Source organism: Diadema antillarum, unplaced genomic scaffold, assembly GCF_040938485.1.
Source record: "Diadema antillarum isolate AM-2024a unplaced genomic scaffold, OU_Dant_1.0 scf00000001, whole genome shotgun sequence".
Lineage (NCBI taxonomy): Eukaryota > Metazoa > Echinodermata > Echinoidea > Diadematoida > Diadematidae > Diadema > Diadema antillarum.
This window is the reverse complement of record NW_027270890.1, coordinates 3120420-3142428: the sequence shown is the minus strand read 5'-3', so window position 1 is coordinate 3142428 and position 22009 is coordinate 3120420. Positions and strand designations below refer to the sequence as shown.

At 38.0% G+C, this 22009-nt stretch overlaps 1 protein-coding gene across 1 annotated transcript in view; it reads left to right on the top strand.

The window, feature by feature from the left end:
- The window catches only part of LOC139722132 (uncharacterized), a 51300-nt gene that overhangs the window by 7962 nt on the left and 21329 nt on the right, over positions 1-22009 (top strand). The window contains exons 8-28 of the mRNA XM_071633483.1: positions 139-231; positions 2861-2953; positions 4679-4813; positions 5394-5561; positions 6756-7013; positions 7446-7679; positions 8384-8482; positions 8827-8988; positions 9760-9900; positions 10369-10470; positions 11045-11197; positions 11972-12112; positions 14417-14578; positions 16137-16280; positions 16756-16854; positions 17573-17680; positions 18549-18710; positions 19386-19526; positions 20270-20377; positions 20808-20909; positions 21457-21615. Of these exons, the coding sequence (XP_071489584.1) occupies positions 139-231; positions 2861-2953; positions 4679-4813; positions 5394-5561; positions 6756-7013; positions 7446-7679; positions 8384-8482; positions 8827-8988; positions 9760-9900; positions 10369-10470; positions 11045-11197; positions 11972-12112; positions 14417-14578; positions 16137-16280; positions 16756-16854; positions 17573-17680; positions 18549-18710; positions 19386-19526; positions 20270-20377; positions 20808-20909; positions 21457-21615 (2964 nt within the window). The remainder of the gene's footprint in view (positions 1-138; positions 232-2860; positions 2954-4678; positions 4814-5393; positions 5562-6755; positions 7014-7445; positions 7680-8383; positions 8483-8826; positions 8989-9759; positions 9901-10368; positions 10471-11044; positions 11198-11971; positions 12113-14416; positions 14579-16136; positions 16281-16755; positions 16855-17572; positions 17681-18548; positions 18711-19385; positions 19527-20269; positions 20378-20807; positions 20910-21456; positions 21616-22009) is intronic.

The following is a 22009-nucleotide window of genomic DNA, read 5'->3' as shown; positions in this document are numbered from 1 at the left end:
ACAAAGTATTAACCCGTTGAAAACTAGGCCCGAGTAAACTTGGATAGGTATCTATGGGAAATGCTTGTTATAGCAAAATCAGCTCGTCCTCAATGGATTAACAATGTTTGTGACTTTCTCTGTGTATTTGTGCTCCAGTGTGTTACCCAGACTGCCTGAATGAGGGGGTGTGCTACGAGGGCCGTTGTCTCTGCCAACAAGGCTTCGAAGGAGACCGATGCGAGTTTGAAAGTGAGTACCGGTGTAACAACCAATAAGATGTGAACATCAATACTGACGATATGTTTGCTGTAAGGAGTTATTTACTGTTGTATTTCTTCACAGTGTGTTTTATTCCTTTCTAATCATCACCATCATTTTCATTGTCATTTTCTTCCTATTCTTTTATTTCTCTTTTGCTCATATCTCCTTTATTGCTTCCCCTTTGGATCTTTTTTTTTATTTCTTTCTTCTCAAACTTCATTCCATTTTCACAAATGATTTTTATCATCAATTGTTGGCTTCTTCTTCCTTCTATATTGTTCTGCACGTTGTCTGTCTGCTTCTTCATTCTATTCACTGATGTTTTGTATAGCCCTCTCCTCCCTCTTCCTTTTCATTTCTTCTTTCATTTCTTATCAGCCATCCAGGTCTTAACCCTAACTTACCTGGGCAATTTAGCAAGCTTGAATTCCTGGGGGGGGGGGGGGCATTATGGCCCCCCCTTCAGATCTCGGCCGTTGATCGTGCGATCGCCGCAAAATTTTGCGTGAATATAAAGCCGGATGTAATCTACAAGTCTGTTATGTTAAATTTTCAAAAAATGTGCATGTTCTATTTTAAATTAATTAATTATGCAAATATATGCAAAAAACGTCATTTTCATCTGTAATTGGCTTATAAAAGCTTATGGAATGCTGATTTTTTTGGTGTTATTATTCCTAGTGACATTCCAAACATTTGTGCATAAAAAAAGTTCAATATCAAAATTCATTTCTTATGTTTTTTATTATTTTATCATTTTTTTATGTATTTCTTTGTTTTTTCGAACTTTTGTTTTTGTTGTTTTTTTCAGCAGAATTTGTCATACACATCTTTAGAAGCATAATTCTACTAAAATAAATTTGTTTCAGCCATTAAAACTAAAAATATGAATCTTTATATGAATTAATTGAAAAAACACAATTTGTATTGACTTTGTACACAAAATCATGTTTTTGAGCAATTTTGGGGTTGACGAAAATTTTTTGAAGGGGCGTGGCTTCGGATCGGTATGCCCGGGCGCGACAAATTTGGTCTCAAAAGTTGCGCGAGACTTGAAAGTAAAAAGTCAGCGAGCGGCGCGGTCAAAAAAATTTGCGCGGCGGAACGGTCGCGGAATTCGTCGAGGGGGGGCCATTATTATTCCTTCTTTATGTTAATGATATCATAAATACATCCTCTCTTCTCTCTTTTGTTCTATTTGCTGATGATACGAATATATTTTATTCTCATAAAGATCTTAAGATTTTAAATGACACTTTAAATATTGAAATTAGTAAAGTATCAAATTGGTTTAAGTCTAATAAACTTTCTTTGAATATAAAAAAGACTCATTTTATTCATTTCAAACTTCATTCTCATAATGAAGATACGTTGATACATATTAACATTGATGATATCCCATTAGAAAAGAAAATGAATTCAAAATTTCTAGGAGTATATATAGATGAAAGTTTGACTTGGAATGAGCATTTACATTATGTTACAACGTGTATTTCTAGAAATATAGGGATAATTTCCAAGCTGAAGTTCTTTCTTCCTCGTTCAACTTTATTTCTATTATATAATTCCTTAATTCTCCCATATATAAGTTATTGCAATGTTGTATGGGGCACTTGCGGCTCTACCAAAATAAATTCTATATTTAAATTACAAAAGAAAGTTATACGTATTTGTACAGGATCGCATTTTCTGGCTCATACTGATTCTTTATTTCATGAGCTTAAAACATTGAAGGTTTTTGATTTGAATATTATTCAAGTAGCAGTAATTATGTTCAAATATATACATCATCAACTTCCATCATCGTTTGATAACATGTTTAGGTTCAATACTTCTGTCCATTCGTACCCTACTCGTATATGTAGAAATTTCCACCTTTTGAATCCCAAATTATTAGTGACACACAAATCTATAAGACATTCGGGTCCGGATATTTGGAATAATCTCCCGGATAATATAAAGTCTTGTTCAAGTATTTATTCTTTGAAAGCTTCACTTAAACGATATTTGATACAATTATATTCTCTAAACCAATTGAGCTAACAAATATTTATAGTATAGATTGTCATCTTATTGTCAATCTCAATTTTCTTCCTACAACTGCATCTTGCACTCTCACCTGCAACTGCACTGCACTCACCTGATCACCTTCCTCCAAGAGAGTTATGTCGTTGGATAGTCATTTTATGAGGCCTCCATCCATTTCAAGCTTAATCGCTTATGATGGTGGTCTCCTGCATTCAATTATCTCTGCTGTTTACTGAAAAATACTGTATATTTTATTTTATGTTTCTGTGTATCTACATTGCTCAATGCAATCACCTATGTGAATCTATTTATGTACTGTTATCGATTTATTTCACTGCACTTGTTATTCTTTGTCTTTGTACTTTTTGAAGTTTGCATTCAAATTGCATCTGATTGAATGCAGAAATAAAAGCAAACAAACAAACAAATTTTCTTTGCAGATACTTTTGTTATCAATTCAGATAGCAGTCATATCTCTGCCAGCAAAAATCATGTGAATTTGTGTCATGTTGAACATAAGTTTGGATTCAGAATCGCTTTTGAACTTCCATTCGTTTAATGGGTTTTTTTTTTCCTATTTTCATTGCAGCATGCTACATCCCCTGTGCCAATGGTGGCACATGTGTGAACAGGATCTGTGAGTGTTTGCAAGGCTTTGGTGGACCGTCCTGTGAAACTTCATGTGAGTGGCACTTTACCTTCTTGTTAATTGATCCTAATAAACAACCTGTAGTGGAACACTGTGGTACAGTGGATAAGACCCGAGACTCATAGATAAGAGATGAAGGGTTCAAATCCTATGTAGTATATAAAGCTTGGATGAAATGTTTTACCTATTCTGCTGCTCTTGATCAAGGTGCACTACTGAGTACCTGACAATACTAGAATAATGATCATGATAAAATTGTAGAGTCCCTTTGGGGAGCATGTCTAAAACTACCTTGCTTAAACTAGACCTTTGTTATCATCCTTGCTACACATGCTCATCTGTTTACAATATTATTGATATACCAAACAGTCTGTATCACTTTCAATATTCATGTTTATCAAATTAATCTGCAGAAAGTCATTTATACTTTTCTGAATTGCATTTGCCTACTTGCCAACTCTACCGCATTTGGCGATAGACTACCGCTTTTGAATGATTTCATTAGCATTCAAGCTAGCGCTGCTCGCATAGGCATCCTGGATTCTACCGCTTTCTCAAATGAAAATGTTGGCAAGTATGCATTTGGGATAGTCTTCACAAAGTGTTTTGACACAATTACAACATTGTGCTGTAGATGCAAAAGGTGTTCTTTCCAGAAACTCCTGAAGCACTTCAAAAGTTTGCCCACACTCAAACATCAATATCAGCTGCTCGTCTCAAGCCTGTACATTTGTGACCCTGCACCTCAAAACAAACAAAAAGTCGCCAGACATGAATTTTTAGTTAAGACCATATTCTGAAAAAGCAGACTTTAAGCTTTAAAATGATGTATAACTCAAATCAAATGGACTCTCCTAACCTATCTAAATATTGGAAAGGAAGCACAAACTCAGGAAAAGTGTGAACTGAGAAAAGAGGCTCTGAAGTACAGGGTCTATTCAAGCGCTTAATCTTTACCAAACCGTGCTGGCTGTGCGATGAATGGGACAAAAAACAGGAAGTAAACCACCAGAGTAACAACAATGAAGGGATTTTCAAATTAAACTGAACTTAAGCATGCCTCATTAACACATTCTGTCCATAATTATTGCCAACTTTCAAAGCAGTAGCACTATCCTTTCAAAAGTTATTAGAGTTGAAAGTGAAGAGTGTGGACAAGGTTTTTCAGAAATGAAAAGGGATTCTAAAGACACACCTAATCACACTATTCTACCAAACATGTTCGAGATAAACTGCTTAAAAAACACACTTTCCTGCCCGTTTTATGATACCAAATTTTAGCATAATTTAAAAGAAGACCCGCTCTTTCAAAAAATATGAAAAAGTCAAGTTCGGCTAGGTTGACCTATTTCACATATTTTCAGTCCTCACGCAAAATCAGTGTGTGCGACTTTATGTTCGTTTTGAGGTGCACGGTCACATATAGAGTGAAGTAATATGCAATTTTTTTAGGAGATGCCATGGTGCCAGTATTTGAGAAGAGTATCACGGAACAGACAGCTGGTGGTGATGAAACAATTAATCTGTGTCTGTATCACCAGTTATGGTGCAATGAGAAATTTTGAGCTTATAGGAGTATGCAAAGTCCAGATATCTTGATCTCCAAGAAACCTATTGCCCACACAGAGCTCATCTTTGTTAGAGGCTGAACTCAATACAGTGATATTTAGATTTTCTTTTTCTGAGCGCTCTATAGTGTGTAGCTTGTATACCAGTGATGCCCTCTTTTATGCCATCTTCTCATCTGCGTTTCCATAGTGATCATCATCCCAGGCCAGCAGGTGGTACAGCAAGGCACCCCTGCCACTTTTACATGCATCTATGAGCAGGACGGACAGGCCACACCCGTCTGGTATGGTCCGGATGGGAATGTAGTTCCTCTCGTTCAGGCCTGTAAGTAAACCATACACAACCAAAGCCTATTTCCACCCTCAGCATTCATGTAGATACAATATATATTGCTAGATATTCATGGTTTACTACATAGCTTTGAGTGCTTGAGTGTGTCTAGTTTTTTTTTTTTTTCCTTGATGAAAACTTACTTTGTATGTTGGCTGTAGAATGGGAATATTGGAAATGGGCAGCCAGAAATCCAACAATATTGAGATAGCAAAACCCCAAAGCACAGCCTCATTTAGTAAACATGGGTTTTGAAGACCACTTCTGTACATGAGGCATGTGTGCATAAGGAATTTATGTGTAGCTTGGGAGCATACAGGTGAGAAGTTACATGCTCCCAGTTAAACTTGCAAAAGCAGGTGTGTAATGTTTTTGACATTTATTAAAAGATCTTTGAATCAAGCTAAGTAGATGGAGACTTCTAAGGTAAAACCCATTGATATTAGTCTCAACTTCAGACAAAGTCATCACTGGAAGGAGACTTCTAAAGTTAAAGACTTTATGAGACTAGTCTCAATTTCAGACAACTACAGTACATCACTGAGTTGACCCTATTGTATGTTTGTCCTTCCAGCACGTGGTGATCTGGGCGCTGGTTACAATGTCTTTGTAGAGAGGCTATTTGGCCAGGGTGTCCGACTGACCATCAGCAACATGAGGAATGACCTCCAAGGGATCTATGTGTGTGAGTACGGCGGGATCATCAACACGGTCAACGTCACATTCACCATCAACAATGGAGGTAAGAAAAGGAAATCAGTTCTCCCATATTTTGTGAGAATAAGTGAAGAGTTTGTTCGCAAAAACCGATAAGTCCATTTTTGAAGATTTTGAAGTACGGTCTCTGTCATAAAGTACAAAATAATACCTTTTAAATGATATACTGTATTGGGCACTACATATAAAGGTACATTTCTGAAGTTATGGTCAAAAGAAGCAACAATTTTCTTATTATTCTCTTTATTTTTCTTGACCTTTAATCGCAAATATCTCCATTTGGCAAATATGGACTTATCGGTTTTTGCGAACAAACTCTTCAAGTGTTTGTGACAGTGGTAGTAGTTAAAGCATTGGGCAGTGAAGGGGATAAAAACTGAGCACTGGGAATCACCTAAGAGCAAAATTTTTTTGTCTTCTCTTGACAACCCCCATTCAGATTTTAACCAATTGAGAAAGAGTCCCGAGTATACTTGGGCAAGTGTCTATGGAAATGCACATATCTGTAGGGGTAGGAAAGGCTGAGGTATGTGTATGCAGAGTGTACACTATGTAGATTGCAGAGTGTAGACACTGTGCAATTAATGTTCTGCTTTAATATACACTCTATACTATGTTTATTTGATGGAAATGAAAATAGATTTGAACTTCAACTTGAACTAGATTGCTATTAGAACCAGGGACCTTGCTACTGAGGACCGAAACATTGCAAATTTTTATCACAAAGGTACCACGTCTCACTCATTCTTCAGGAGGCTTACTGGAAAAAAAAATAGACTCATCTCTACCTGTTCTGACAAGAAAGTAGGCAAATTCTCCTGATTTGGAAAACACAAATACATGTATCTCCGTGATTTTATTTGGTATTCTCTTCTCTGACCTTGATGTGTGAAAGTGAACAGCCCTACAATGGTACCTGTAGGCTTACAGGTGAAAAGTGATATTTTGTATGGCGCTTAAGAAGTTATTAGTGACATTGTACCATCTTGGGGAGTTAGAATGAGGTTGTATCAAATTTAGATTTTGTTTTTAACCCGTTGAGGACAAGTCCCGAGTGTACTAGGGCAAGTGTCCATTGGAAATGTATATTGTAGCAAAATCAGTCCGTCCTCAATGGGTTAAGCTCAGATGGACATCAAGCCCACTGCAGCGTCTCATTTTCCCCACGAAAGTTTTGGAAGAGAGCCCTTTACTCACACTTGACTCCTCTACCACTCAGAGTCAACGGTGTCACCGATAGAGAGAAATACCACCCCCCTGATCCTCATCACCACCGCCCCACCCATTGCTGCTCCTACCACGCCCGCTCTGGAGGTAACGCCCCAGCCAACCACACCCAGCCCAGCGTCCTGCTCACTGATTGAGAATGGCATGTGTGACGTCCTACCCTACCAGTACGCCTCCTTCCCAAATGCCTTTGCCAATGATGCCGACTTGGCGGGTTTGTTCACCACCACCCTCATCCCATTCATGTCAGGTGAGTAGAATTAAAAGAATTTCTTTCCATTGCAACTGATTAACAAATTGCCCTTCATCAATGTAAAAAAGCACCAATTATTCAGTCTACTATTAGTAGACACCACACACTCTAAAGAAAAAAAATCATTGGCATACATACTTTGGTTGGAAACACTGAATAATGGGTATTTATTTACGTTGGTGAAAGGTAATTTATCAGACGCTTTACAATAAAACTTGATGCAAGAATTTATTTATTTGAATTTACACACACACACATGCAGAAGCATACCATCTTGTTAAAAATCAACTTATGACTTGATTGTCTGTATTAACCGTTTTGAGGACGAGTCCCGAGTATACTCGGACAGGTGTCTATGGGAAATGCGTGTTGTAGCTAAAATCAGCCCATCCTCAATGGGTTAATTATATGGATGCTGTCTCCTTTCAGAGTGTTCGGCCAATGCGACCTTTGCCCTCTGTTACCTGTTCTACCAGCCGTGCGACCCGTCCTACGTGATGTGCGCTGACGTCTGCAGCATCGCCCAGAGCGACTGCCCACCCTTCCTCAGCCAGGTCCTGACCGTGCTTGGTTTCCCCGTCATGGAGAAGGTTCTTAGCCTGTGTGCCAGTCTGCCGGACACCAGCTGCATACAGCCAGACCGCAAGACCCCAACCGATATCAGTAAGTCTGAAGTCAGCCTTCTGTAATGACGACACAGAAATGAGTGCATAGGTGTCTGGTGTGTATATCATCATCTCCCTAACTTTGCTGGAGAATGACTATCTTTAGTTGCTAGATTTGGGTGGTGGATTATGTATAAAGCAGCCATTTCATTTGATAAGGATGAATGGCTCTAGAGATATTACATTGTAGCTGTTCCTCTTCATCTTGTTGATGAGCATAACTTTAAACATTTCCATGAAGTCTTTCAAAAGATTATGTATCATGTAAAATGTTGATATCAAATCCCCCTTTCTCTTTTTATCTCTTTTTCATTTGTATGTGAAATGAGACCTTTAGGTACAGCCACTGCAGTCCTTTATCTGGAAAATTGATCTACTCTCTTATACTGTATAAGCTGTGATTTTTGTGAGGGTTTAATTTTTCGTGAATTTCGCGAATCCTTGTTGGACAGTGAATTTAACAACACATACGTAAAAACGTCGCCCATGTGCAGGTGTAGTAGTGCACTTATGACAGCATTGTGTCAATTGGCAAAAACAACATCATGCGAAAATGTTCACAACCTCGTAATTCGTGAAAATAATTGTATGCGAAAATAATGGCTTATGCAGTACTAGTTTAGTTGTCAAAAGCAGTAAACATGTTTTCTGTTGTGAAGGAAATTGTTGGACTTATTACTCTCATGACCTTTGACCCTTCAGATGTTGGTTGTCAGGGAGAATGCTTGAATGGGGGTCACTGTGTCGCAGGGCGGTGCCTGTGTCCCACAGAATTCACGGGAGAATTCTGTGAAACACCAGGTAAGTTGGAATTATCACCTTTTCTTTCATTTCTACTCAGTTTAAACTTGGAAAATCATGGCCCAGAAAAAAAAAAGAGCGCAAATTTCTTGTCTTTCCTCTGATCATATAGCTTCCAAAACTCGGCAGGTGATAGGGAGAACATGGGACTACAAAATTATCCCCCAGAACAGAAAGTCGATGGTTTTAATCAGTTTTGATGATCTGACTTCTAACTTGATTTTCTGGCCTCAGCCGTTATCGACTTTCGGATTTTTGACATGGCGGGTCACATATGATGATCGTTTTTCATGTGGCCAGCACATGTTGATTCCCTTTCACCTCTTCTCTCACCCTGCCCACAGCTTACCTGACAGAGTTTGAGATATTGATCCTCCCAGACTACGAGGGCATCCCGTACGAGGGCACCAACCTGACGGTCATCTGCGAGGTCACCCCGCCCAACATGCTGCAGTACCCGATCTGGACCGGAACCAATGGCCAGCAGGTCCTACCCAAGCAACCAGGTAGGGTGCAGCATGTCAGACCTGGGCCCCAATTCATAAAACTTGTTATCAGTGACAATTTGTCATTTGTTGTTGCAAGCTACTGAAATCCTTGCATCTGATTGGCCGAGAGCAAATTTGTCATAGAAATGTTGCAGTTGTCACGTATGACAAGTTTTATGAAACGGAGCCCAGGCCCTCCTTATTGCTAGTTCTTGCTGACTTTATCAACCTACATACACTCACTGTGGGCACAAGATGCCTCTGATACCCTTTATTTTACGTACACATGGTCAAATTTTGGAGACAGATTTGCTTGAAAAGAAAGCTTTTGCTTGATTCTCAAATATTCCCTCTCTATTATGATCCCTACATATCTGTGAGAAAGTGGAAAGCTTGATTACAAAACAAGTCGACTCTGTTCTTATTAAGTTGAGATACATGTATGTGCAATCAAAGCTGCAAGAAAAAAACAATGAGAAATATGTAAGGTGTATTTAGCAGTTACAAGATAAAACGGTCTATTTGTATAAATTTTGTAATAACTCTGGACTAAAATAAGCATTTAAGATGAAATTTTCTAAAACATTTCTTTTATGTATATATATTTATAATACATAACATCACAAGCCATTCTCTTTACAAACACATGAGGCAGACATACAAATATACCAAACTGTAAACCCGTTTTTCTCCGAAGTAACATTTCTCAAGATAGACCCTTTTACTGTGTATTTGATAATGACCTGAAGAATATTATCCCTAATAACAATTCATTTTTTTTCTCACCAGGAGCGTCGGAACGTATCTATGTAGACCAGGTGTCAACCACCACTGCCCGGCTGGTCATCAAGAATGTCCAGGCAACGGATGAGGGAAGCTACTTCTGTAATGTCGGGGTCCGGTCAGCTCCCTACACCCTCTTTGTACTTGGTCAGTCTTACATCTTGCATCCTCCACTGATTACACCTTTAGGGTATATCTGTATCTGTGACAATATTACTTTTTTTTCATATTAGCAAAAGTTACACCTCATCCCAAAGTTAAAGATTGAATGTACAATGTAAGTCCATTCCCCAACAGTGATTGGTTGAATGCCAAGGAATAAATGATGTTAACCCGTTGAAGACAGGTCCCGAGTATAGTAGCTTGGCCAGGTGTCTATGGGAAATATGTGTTGTAGCAAAATCAATTCATCCTCAACTGGTTAAAGACCTGGTAGTGTAAAGGGGAGAGATGGATGGTTCAATTGCATCAATATTCATTGGCTGGCCACTAGGATACATTCTTTATAGAACATATAATTGAAAGATGCTTAGTTAATTACCGATTTACATACTTAGTTGTTCCAAGGAAATGTTGCCCCAGATTTGATCAGAACTTCTTGTTTTCTCACCTTAGTTCCTGACTGTTTGCTTGATCCATGCCTCAATGGTGGAAGCTGCCTTGAGGGGACTTGTCAGTGTCCCATTGGCTACCGAGGCCCTCGTTGTCAAGAACAAGGTAAGTTTGATAGCCCTGTCCATCCTTGTCATCCTCACAATACCATGAACATTCATACTTATAAATATTCATAACTATTTTCTGGTATCACTATGTGATCAGATAGATATACTAGTTTTGTATGTTATCACTAGTTCTTGTCTTAATACAGAGTAAATATTCTTATCAATAATCAAATTTTTATGTGTGTGGGTCTTGGTTGTTGGTTTTTTTTGCTTCTACAGGAGTGTATATTCTCTTTTTCCTGCGATAGTCTCAATTTTGATATTCATGCTATAAATCTCTTAGGGTATGGTTGTCCTCTCTGCACACAGGAACTACTAAATTAGCTCCCAACCAACAAGCAGAAATAACTGAATTCCTTTGAATTGATGTAAGCTAAACTGGATTAGATTAAAGTGAATCTATTTCATTCCAAGTTTACATAATATGATTAAACTTGACTAGAGTGTAAATTCAAGTAAATTTCAGTAATTTAGATTACTTAAATTTAGTCAAGCAATTGTTTGATCAAATGAAATGCGATGGGATAAACTACACCAAACTAAAATACACCCTTCTGTTGAATCTACAGTGATCACCAACTATACCATCACCATCATGCCCAAGCCCACCAGACCCTATGCCATCGGTACAGAGGTCAGCTTCCTGTGTCAAGTTGCCGGGGGGCGTGCCACACCTGTCTGGCTCCACCCCCTTGGTTACGCCATCCAGTCCCGCCTCTCAGGTAAGATGAGTTCAGTTTTCCTTTGTTCCTTTTTAGTGAACATAATGTATGCTGTTCATTTTGTCCTTGCAGGCATCTTACAGTTTATTAGAGAATAACAATCTCAAGCAGTTAATAGTGGCTTATCTTATGAACTCTTTTCAAGTCTACTATAATGTGTAATATGTATAATAGTGTACCAGTAAGACTGTAATTTATTAGCCAGGAGAAATCATTGATTTCCGTTAAGTTCATACTGGTACATAATCTTCACATCAATTTTGACATCAGTTTCATTGTCACAATACAGATATAGATAGTGGCATATGAGGCTTGTACTGTATGTGTGTAAATATACATTGTACAATGTAACCTAGAGTTTCATAAAGTGTACACAGAATCATGAAGCTTTATTCCCAGATCCTTTATCTGTCTACTTTTTCTTCTGGTTTTGTCTGACACCTGGGCCCTGTTTATGAAGAGCTATGATTGATTATATAGTTGATTTCTAACATAAGTCTCTGGCAGCCTGTGTGTTATGGAAATTTATAATCGATCATATCATTTGATAAAACGGGGCTCTGGCCTTATACACATGAATCAATGACAAGTGCCAGAGTGTGTAAAAGTTTTGACAACACTTGTCAATTGCGGCAGATGCCAAATGTTCCTAGCCGCATTCTCCCCCCCCCCCCCCCCTCGTGAAAAGGAAGAAAAACCATATAAAGAAAATATTTATGTCCAGACTTCACATCTTCTGTCATTCAAAGTCTGAGAATGTTTCAAACCTCACAGGTTCCAACAGCAGGAGTTTCATCGAAGTGACCAGTGACTCGACCGTCCGGCTGGTGATCACTGACCTTCAGCCAGAGGACAGTGGACTTTATCTCTGTCTGGTGGACACCAGCTTTGAGGAGCTCAACATTACAGTGGAAGGTGAGTGACTGGGTAGCCAAACATCCTCTCTTCATTTCATTGACATTTTATTTTACCAATGCCCAATCAGCAAAAGCTCTTTTTCAATGGGGCTGTGAATCAATGTACATGAATCATGTTAACATGACAAGAAATGATTTAGAGAAAAACAACAAAAACATCAAAATTTGTTGCATTACATCAACAAAGTGAAAAGTTAACATAATAATTTTCATAACACAAATCTACACAATTAATTACGGAGTGTGCACAAATATAAAAGAATATAAATTGTAGATATAAACTAATATCTGAAAATAAAATTCAATTAAAAATAATATACAAACCAATAGCAAGTTTTTTTCTGTTTTTTTTTTTTTAGAACTGACCCAGAAAATATTGTCGGCCCACCCTCCCTTATCATCTACCCCCCTCCAAACATCCAAACATCCAATTTATTTATCATTTATGCCTAAAAATCCCTTGAAAAAATATAAATGTAAAATCATATTCAATGCTTCAAAAAGTATATCCATATGACTCTTGAAGAGCTTGATGGGGACAGTATCCCATAAGATTCACCCGTTAAGGATGAGTCCCAAGTATACTCGGGCAAGCTACTGTGGGAAGTGCGTGTTGTAGCAAATTCAACGGTCCTCAATGGGTTTAAAGAGAATGAAATCAAGGTGGATTGAGTAAATTTAGCAACATTAGAAGCAGTTACATGTCAGTGTAAAGACTGAGGAAAATCGGACAGTCAGTTCGAAAGTTTTGATTTGTTTTGAGTTTTAGTGCAGCCATCATAGGATAAGAAGACTACAACATTTTGTGAGGTTATGTTGTATGTACAACAATATGTGACCGTGCACCTCAAAACGAACATAATGTCGCACACACCAATTTTGCGTGAGGACTGAATATAAGTGAAATGGGTCAACCTAGCCGAACTTGATTTTTTCATATTTTCTGAAAGAGCGGGTCTTCTTTTACATTATGCTAAAATTTGGTATCATAAAACGGGCAGGAAAGTGTGTTTTTTGGCAGTTTATCTCGAACATTTTTGGTAGAATAGTGTGATTAGGTGTGTCTTTAGAATCCTTTTTTCATTTCTGAAAAACCTTGTCCACACTCTTCACCTTCAACTCTAATAACTTTTGAAAGGATAATGCTACTGCTTTGAAAGTTGGCATTAATTGTGGACAGAATGTGTTAATGAGGCATGCTCAATTTCAGTTTAATCTAATAATCCCTTCATTGTTGTTACTCTGGTGGTTTACTTCCTGTTTTTTGTCCCATTCATCGCACAGCCAGCACGGTTTGGTAAAGATTAAGCGCTTGAATAGACACTGTACCTCAGAGCCTCTTTTCTCAGTTCACTCTTTTCCTGAGTTTGTGCTTTCTTTCCAATATTTAGATAGGTTAGGAGAGTCCATTTGATTTGAGTTATACATCATTTTAAAGCTTAAAGTCTGCTCTTTCAGAATATGGTCTTAACTAAAAATTGAGTATATGAATATAAGAACGACCCAAGTCCAATTTTTGGCCAAATTCAGTTTGACATGGGAAATTGTAGCTTATGCATGGACTCATCTTGTGTGTAAATGATAAATCCTAATTACCCCCGGAAGTGCCTGAAATGAATGAGTTAAATCTTATATTAATGTAAGAATGAAGGACTTGGGTCATTCTTACATTCATATAATAGCGCCCTCTCTCATCCTTCTCCCATCTCTAAAGCAGAATATCATGTATATGAATCAAAGAACGACCAAAGTCCATATGAATCAAAGAACGACCCAAGTCCACCACACAAAATGGCCTCTCCACAATTAATGTAAATGTTAATTGTCACAATAATATATGTTCTAATTTGTATATACAATGTTGCCTTCCCATCACAGTTAAATAGAATATTATTGGACAAATAAAAAAGATATGAAGTTTTTTTTAGTTTACTCGAAATGATCTTCCATGGACTTGGGTCGTTCTTATATTTATATACTCAATTCATGTCTGGCGACTTTTTGTTTGTTTTGAGGTGCAGGGTCACATATAGAAGTGATGCAAAGAAAGAGCAACATATTTTCCCTTTTCAAGCATAATGAAAGAGCACTTGACTTTTTTAATATCTTTGTTTCTTTCTGAAAGCAGGAGGAATGATATTACTCTTAACACATAAGTTATTAGCAAGTCAAGGGAGTGCATACTTTAATCTTTTCTTTAAAAATGACATTTTGTGGAACTATCTATATGCTAATGTGTTTGATATGTGTTAGTGTGATCATTTTGAAACACTCCTGTGTGTATGAATTGCCCTATTCCCAGTCGGACCCAGCTTCAGTCTTGTCATCACTCCTGGTTTCCATGGCAACCCACAACCCGGAGCCAACCTGACATTCATCTGTGAAAAGTCTTGGCAAGATGGGGGAACATCCGTACCTCTGTGGTACAGTCCGCAGGGGAACCAGATTGCACCAAGACAAGTCGGTGAGTTACCTCTCCTTGATATAATACTAAGAAAAAAATTAATTTTCCATGGATGGAGAGAGCTGACCAGTGAAAGAGGAGAAAATTGCTAGAAGTGACTCGGGTTAGTGACCAACAGCATCAAAATATTTGGGAGAAAAATAATGCAGGGAGTTTTGACAAGCTGCAAGGAGATCTGAGTAGTCCAGACTTTGGAAACTGTTTGGTTTGCATAAATTGGTAGATAGATAGATAGATAGATAGATAGATAGATAGATAGATAGATAGATAGATAGATAGATAGATAGATAGATAGATAGATAGAGATAGACAGATGGATAGATAAATAGATCAATAGATAGATACGTAGATAGATGGTTAACTCTTTATGTGCCATGGTGGAAACCCCCTGTGTGCCACATTATTCTGAGATAGCAACATAGTCATGCTTTGGGAAAACATTCTGTTTTTCAAATATGTGTTAGTTCTATAGATTTTTGTTAGGGTGGTCATAATAGTGAGTAAAGTTGCAGAAAAAATGCCAAGCTTTGCTTTGATGAAAATTGTATGACAAATCCATGATTGGTTTTCTCTCAATTGACTTGGAAGTAAACTACTATAAAGGCATGACTTCTGCATGCAAAACAGTGACAGAAACTTGGAATTCACACGCAAATCTAGTAGGGAGTGCCGCTTGTTAGTCAATCACGACATAAAATGCAAGCTATATGTGAGAGGAACAGAAGGGTGAGAAACGCTTTCATTGTAAGGCGGTATTTGGTGATTTATCGATAGGATTGGGCGGGTTTGTGCGTTTGAGCAGAATATGCGAAGTTGGCACGCCATTGACTGAGTTGGACGTGCAAACGTGGCACATAAAGAATTAAGATGTAAGAGCTGAGGCAGAATGGAATGTGATGATTAAAGTACAGTTAGAAATTAGCCCTTTGTGTGCTGAAAAAATTGTTAATTTGCCAAACTTTTTCGTTATCATGCAATAATTTGTCCTTGACCTACATGTAGTTTTAGACTAGCAAGCCCACTCAGGTGTATCAATCAGTCAAACAGGAAGGCTATGGTGACGCAATAGGGATTAGGGGGATTAGGTAATCTCTATTCTTTGAGAAAGCACTTGTATTGTGCATGCAAATCGATGAGCAATGTGCAGTAAGGGTTTACGTCAATCAAACTTTGCTCACAATTTACCTTTTGTGATTTTTTGGGGAAATTTTGTGAAATAAATGGCCTAATAGCAATGAGAATTCCTAAAGCATAAATCTGTATTACTCCCATACATACATCTGTAGAACTGTAAAGCAAGAGTGAGTATTACCTACTGCAGGGCTGTAGCAGGTAATACTTGGTCTGACCTGTATGTCGGACTAGAAGGTACCTAGTTTTTCCAATTTTTTACTGGTTCATTCCTAAAGAAGTTACTGGTCTGAAAGTGATTTTTACTGATCAGCGACCGTCGGACCAGTGCCAGTGTGCAGCATTGCCTACTGGTTGTTCTGATGCTCCCGTGGATCTACAACTGGCCAGTGAATATCAATTATTGTTTTGATTGATGAACTTTCAGGAGGAGGAGGAGGCCGTGTCTTCACCCAGACCCTCTCCCTGTCGACTGTGATGCTCCACATCATCGACGTCGGAGAGAGCGATGAGGGGATATACACATGTCGCACCCCGCAGGCCACTGCTTCTCTGGATGTCACGCTCACTGGTGAGTCACTTACTGCTACCAAATCACAAGGCTCAAATCCTGATATATCTAACTGATCACTAATCTGAAATTATTCATCCAGGAATAACATTATGTTTCAGACTTCAATGACAGAAACATTGAATTTTCATCATTTTTTGTACACGATCAGTTGAAAGTTGTGAGAGTATGACATGGTTAGCTCACTCATTTGCATATTCATATCCACTGTAAAAGAAATATTTTCAGGAGAAACTAGCATAACGTCAAGATTTAATAATTTCCTTATTTTTCATACAATTTCAGTCAAATTTTTACTGTTAAACTCTTCAAATTTTACACTTTTTTATGAGACTAACTTATTTTTTGGACTGGAATATAAAGGTTTAAGCATTCTCTTGTTGAAAATTCTAACCTTATACAATGTTATACAATATGACTGCAGATTTATTCCTTGATTGAATTAATCTGTTCTCCCCCCTCCCCCCATTCTCAGTACCATCATGTCTGCCTGAATGTCTGAATGGCGGACACTGCCAAGCTGGTGTTTGTGTGTGTCCTTACGGCTTCCAAGGGGACTACTGCGAGAGAAGAGGTGTGAAATTATCTTTGATTATGTAACAAATATTGAACATAGTACTTAGAATTCACTGTGTGATCACATTATGCTAATCATACACTGTTTGTCTGTGATGAAATTTAATGTGTAAATGTTTGGAAAGCAGAAAAGGACAACTGCAACTGCAGAATTGAAAGTTAATGATTAACAGTTTGTATTTTGATATTTAGAAACACTTCTTCAGTATGAACAAAAGTGCGGCAAAGAATTTATTCTCAACTCATATTCATTGCCTTTCATGTTTGACACATGAGAGATTGACTGCATTTTGTGCAGAAGGATGCAGAGTTAAAGTGGCTGCAACTGTGCAGAATAAGTTTGGTCATTATTAGATGTCAGTTGGAAATGAATATCAATAGCTTTAATGTCAATACTGTGATTAAGTTGGATCAATTGTAAATTCTGTGGTTTGCTTTAGTATCAGACAATATAATCTGAAGACAAAACATGTATTACTCAGCAGTATGAAGGAGACATTAGTGTAATATATTCAAGATCAAAATTTTCCAGGCTAAGTCATGGTTTATAACCCATTGACGGCTACTCTTTAGCACACTCATGTAGGTGTCTACTCGAAATGTATGTTATAGCAAAATCAGCTTGTCCTCTATGGGTTAAGGTAACTGAAGAGTATAGATAAGGTAAGACTGCATGAAATTGAAATAATTACTCTTTGAATTCATTCTAAACCCAGATCCTGAGGCATTGTGTCTACGTGGATTCTGTCTGAATGGAGGAACATGTGACTATAACCAATGTCAGTGTCTCCCGGGTTTCTTTGGAGAAAACTGTGAAAGCAGAGGTGAGACTTAATCATCTTTCTGTCAGTAAAATAGCATGGACTGTTTTCAAGGATGTGATGAGCTTATTGCATATCATTGTAAAATATTGCTGTGACTGGCATACTAAAAGTCCTGTTTGCCTTTGGGAACAGTGATTTAAAAAATTTGTTCAAGATATCACAAATGATGAATATGTGTAGGTCTGTTGTATTACAAAACATCCTACCATATAAAATTTTCATACAAAAAAGTCTAGAATATAAGGAGATATCAGTATTTTTCTCAATAAACCATAACTGTAGATTTTTTTTCTGGAGACATTTCTGTTGTAACGATTGCTCACATTTTGTGTATTTATCGATTATGCAGATTCAAATCTTTACAGTGGTTGTTTCTATCTCTAACCCACATTTCAGAACTATTTTAAAGCACTAATGCTTTTTTTTTTTCATCTGTAAATGGTAAATTATGCCTTTAACCATGTCTGTGCTTGGGACCTTGGACAGTGTATATGATACTTTAGACTATGGAGTTTCTTGTGCCATTTGGCACTCAAAATACACACCATTTCTTTGCAATCCATGCTGTGTTCTTGTTTGAGACTGTGTTTCATTTGTATACCCATTTTGAGGGAAAATTCTTTCTAACATTTTCTTGAATGCTTATTTAGCTCTGGACAAAATTTTTACTTTGTAATTTGATTAGACACAGGGGAAAACTAGTTTATGTTCTGGTGTTCATATCACTTATTTATTCATGGAACATTAATCCTCAAACAAGTTATGTAATCCACAATTAGAAACCAAAAACATACATGACTGAGAAATATGAATGTAGGCCCTATTGTTAATATCTTCATCTATTCTGTGTTTGCTGTCCAACTTACAGTTGCAGCTGAGTACAACATTACCATCAGGCCAAACTTCATCAACCGGCCTCATCTTGGGCAGGAGGTGGTGGTGCTATGTCAGGTGCAGGCTGGTGGGCTGTCTTACCCCCAACCCGCCTGGCTCGGCCCCAACGGGAATGTCATTCCTTCTCTCAGACCAGGTATGGAGTCCTCATTTCTTACCACTTCCCTCTGATGTAGTCACTGTGCATTGTTCAATCACTGGCATTCCTACTGAGGGCACCTGCAGTATAGTAGATGTAACAGACTCTTGACTTTCATTCATTCATTCATTCATTCATTCATTCATTCATTCATTCATTCATTCATTCATTCATTTGTTCATTCGTTCATTTGTTCATTCATACATTCATTCATTCATTTATTCATTCGTTCATTCATTCATTCATTTACTTTTTCCATTTCCACCAGACACATAAAAATTTTGACCAAGTTGCATGCCTAAATTATGTTACAATGTACAAAAAAGTCCAGAATTTATGAGTTTGCAAAATATTTAAAGTATACAGAAATGCTGGATTTTCAAAAGATGGTCTCAACTTCAAAACCTGCTTACATCTTTGGATGAGTATTTTTTAGGGGTTTTTTTAATATCATTTCAAAAAGTTCCATCTTCTATCTAGAATATAAAGCAGTTTGACAGCATAATTGGTTTATTACAGTATACACTCTATGTGTAGGGTCAAATTAAGCATTATATTATAAGCCTTAACTTTAGAAATTCAATATTGATATGCACCTTACGTTTACAATTTACCTTGTAATAGTGTATGAGTGTTAACACTAAACACCCTGGTATGTCTCTCCACCTAAAGGCACAGCTAGCCGTGTCTACACCAGTATCCAGGGACCTAGCACCACTGCCCTACACTTCCAGGGCCTGCAGCCAGGGGATGTTGGTGTCTACACCTGTGAGGTGGATATGAACATGCAGACGATCTTAATCACCATAGATGGTGAGTTTTTCCCCAAGAGAAATCATGACAGGGACATTGTCTTAAAACCTCCAATTAGGATAAAGCAATGTGTTTTCATATTCTGTAGTGTATTGCTGTTTTTGTTATATTAGTTCTACTTTTCCATTGTCATGATTTCTGTTGTCAATATTCTTATATCAATGTATTGTCATGATATTATTGATATTGATACTGGTAGTACAAGTTTGGTTTGGTTTGGTTTAGTTCATTTGGTGTGTTCCTTCATATATTATTTTTCTTCAGCATACTTAAATCCTAAGTATGAGGGGAAAACACAATATAGGAAACTGCATTCATGAGTAGAGTGCTACTTGGACTGTGGCTTTAACAAATATGCTTATGTTGCTTTTACTCTGCCATACATACATTGTACTCATGAGAAAAAAAAAGGCAGAAAAAAGTCATAGCAGTGGTATCATTTCTATTTTTTTTTTCATTACAGGCATTGCTCTTTGCATTGTTTTCAGTTATGAAAAGAAGATATTAAGAACACTGGGATCTTGCAAGAAGAATTTATGAGTTGGTAAATAGAGATTTATTATTGATAAGTATTAACTTATGCAGGCACCATATGTGACATGTTCAAAATTAAATATGTTAGGCTATCCTACACAACAATGTTGATGTTGGCAGTTTTTTTGTGTGCATTTGTTTTTCTTTTTTTAATGGATATGTTACTCAGTGAATGTTGGTGCACTAAAGTGTGTCATCTCTGTTCTCAGCCTTCCCACCCAGTGAGTGTATCCCACCCTGTCTTAATGGAGGAACCTGTTTGGATGGAGTCTGTCACTGTCTGGACCAATTCCTAGGAACTCAGTGTGAGGAAGAAAGTAAGTACGCCAGGCATAAAGATGTGTGAAGAAAGTGTTAACACTTTACACAGTGTGTGGCAGGTTGTCAGTGTTTGGATCAATTCATAGGACATAGCAAGCACACCAGGCATGAAGCATTGTGTGAAGACACCAACTCTTTACAAACCTGTGTTGGTGTAGCTTGCTTTGCACGCAAGAGAAAGTAGCAGCCACATAATTTCAGATACAAAAGCAAACTGATGATGAATGTTCATGTGCTTCAGCTATACATCAGTTTTACTTCACTCTTTTGTGGGATTTTACATCAGATATTGTTAAGGTAAAGAAGAGGTTTAGTCTGCATGTTGTGCTGAAAAGCTTTCCACGGCAACTGAGTGGAGGTCAACTGCCAAGCTGATTGGGTGTGTGTGCATTGTGATGCTGATATTCTTATTCATCTTTTTTTCAGTCCCTCAGCCGTGCAACCTCCCGTGTCAGAATAATGGAATCTGCTACGATGGACGCTGCCACTGTGCGACATTCTTTACTGGACAGTACTGCCAGACCAGAGGTCAGTGTCTTTCTTCTCACAGGGGCATATTCAGGGATTCTGTAGAGGGGGGAGGGGGAGTGCAAAAAAAAAAATTCTGATGCAACTTCCGGGTTTAATCAGCTGACAAGCAAAAGAACAAAAAAAAAAGAGGTTCCTGTGCAATTTTTTTCGTTACTCATGCCACTTCTGGGTTTCATTGGCTGACCAGCAAAAAAAAGGGCTAGTTTCAAATTTTACCTATGTTTATATGCTGATTTCACTTGTATGGTAGCCATTTTGTGTTTAAAAAAGATTCTTCTCCTTGAATTGTATAACATGCTGAGTAGATAACATTTGTTGTTTATTGATATATGGTCTCCCGGGATGAGCCATGAGGGATATAGCACCCTTCCTTCTGTTGTGTGTATGTGTGGGTGTGTATGGGGAGACACTTCACTCTTCATTATATGAAGAGTGTGCAAAAAGGGGGTTGGTGGGTTGAACCTGCATTTAAGAGCAAGATATATTAACAGTTAGGTGTGCATTCACCGTTCATTCAAACCTGTCGTTTTGATTCTCTGTGCAGTGGGAGCCGACTTTGAGATCGTGATAAACCCAGTGACCTTTGACCCTCCCAGCGTCGGGGACAATGTGCGAGTGACCTGTACCTACATCGGAGGGTCAGGGAACACTCAGCCGACCTGGGTCAATCCGGAGGGAGAACTGATCAGGAGAATGGACCAAGGTGGGACAGAGACAAAGACCCAGCCATTTACAGTGGAGGGCTGGTCTCGGGTCCACCCGAGGCCCCCCTACATTATAATACTCGGCCCCGCATTTTCCTTTGTTTAATCTGCCTTGTCAAGCCGTACATGGGGAGTGAAGTTTCATTTTACATGTTCTTTTGTTCAGCATAGTGGCACTCTACATACATGTAAACATTTTAACGTTTTTAGTGATCTCTACAGTACAGCTGAGTGGGTTTGGCCACGCCTTTGGGTCTGCTTGCATTTACCTCAAGAAATTAGCTGTACATTCCCAAGCAAACTATTATCCGGCTAAAATTTGCAAATACAATAAAGCATGTATTATTCTTAGGTTCTTTTTTAGTGCTTCTTGCTATTGGCTGATTGAAGAAA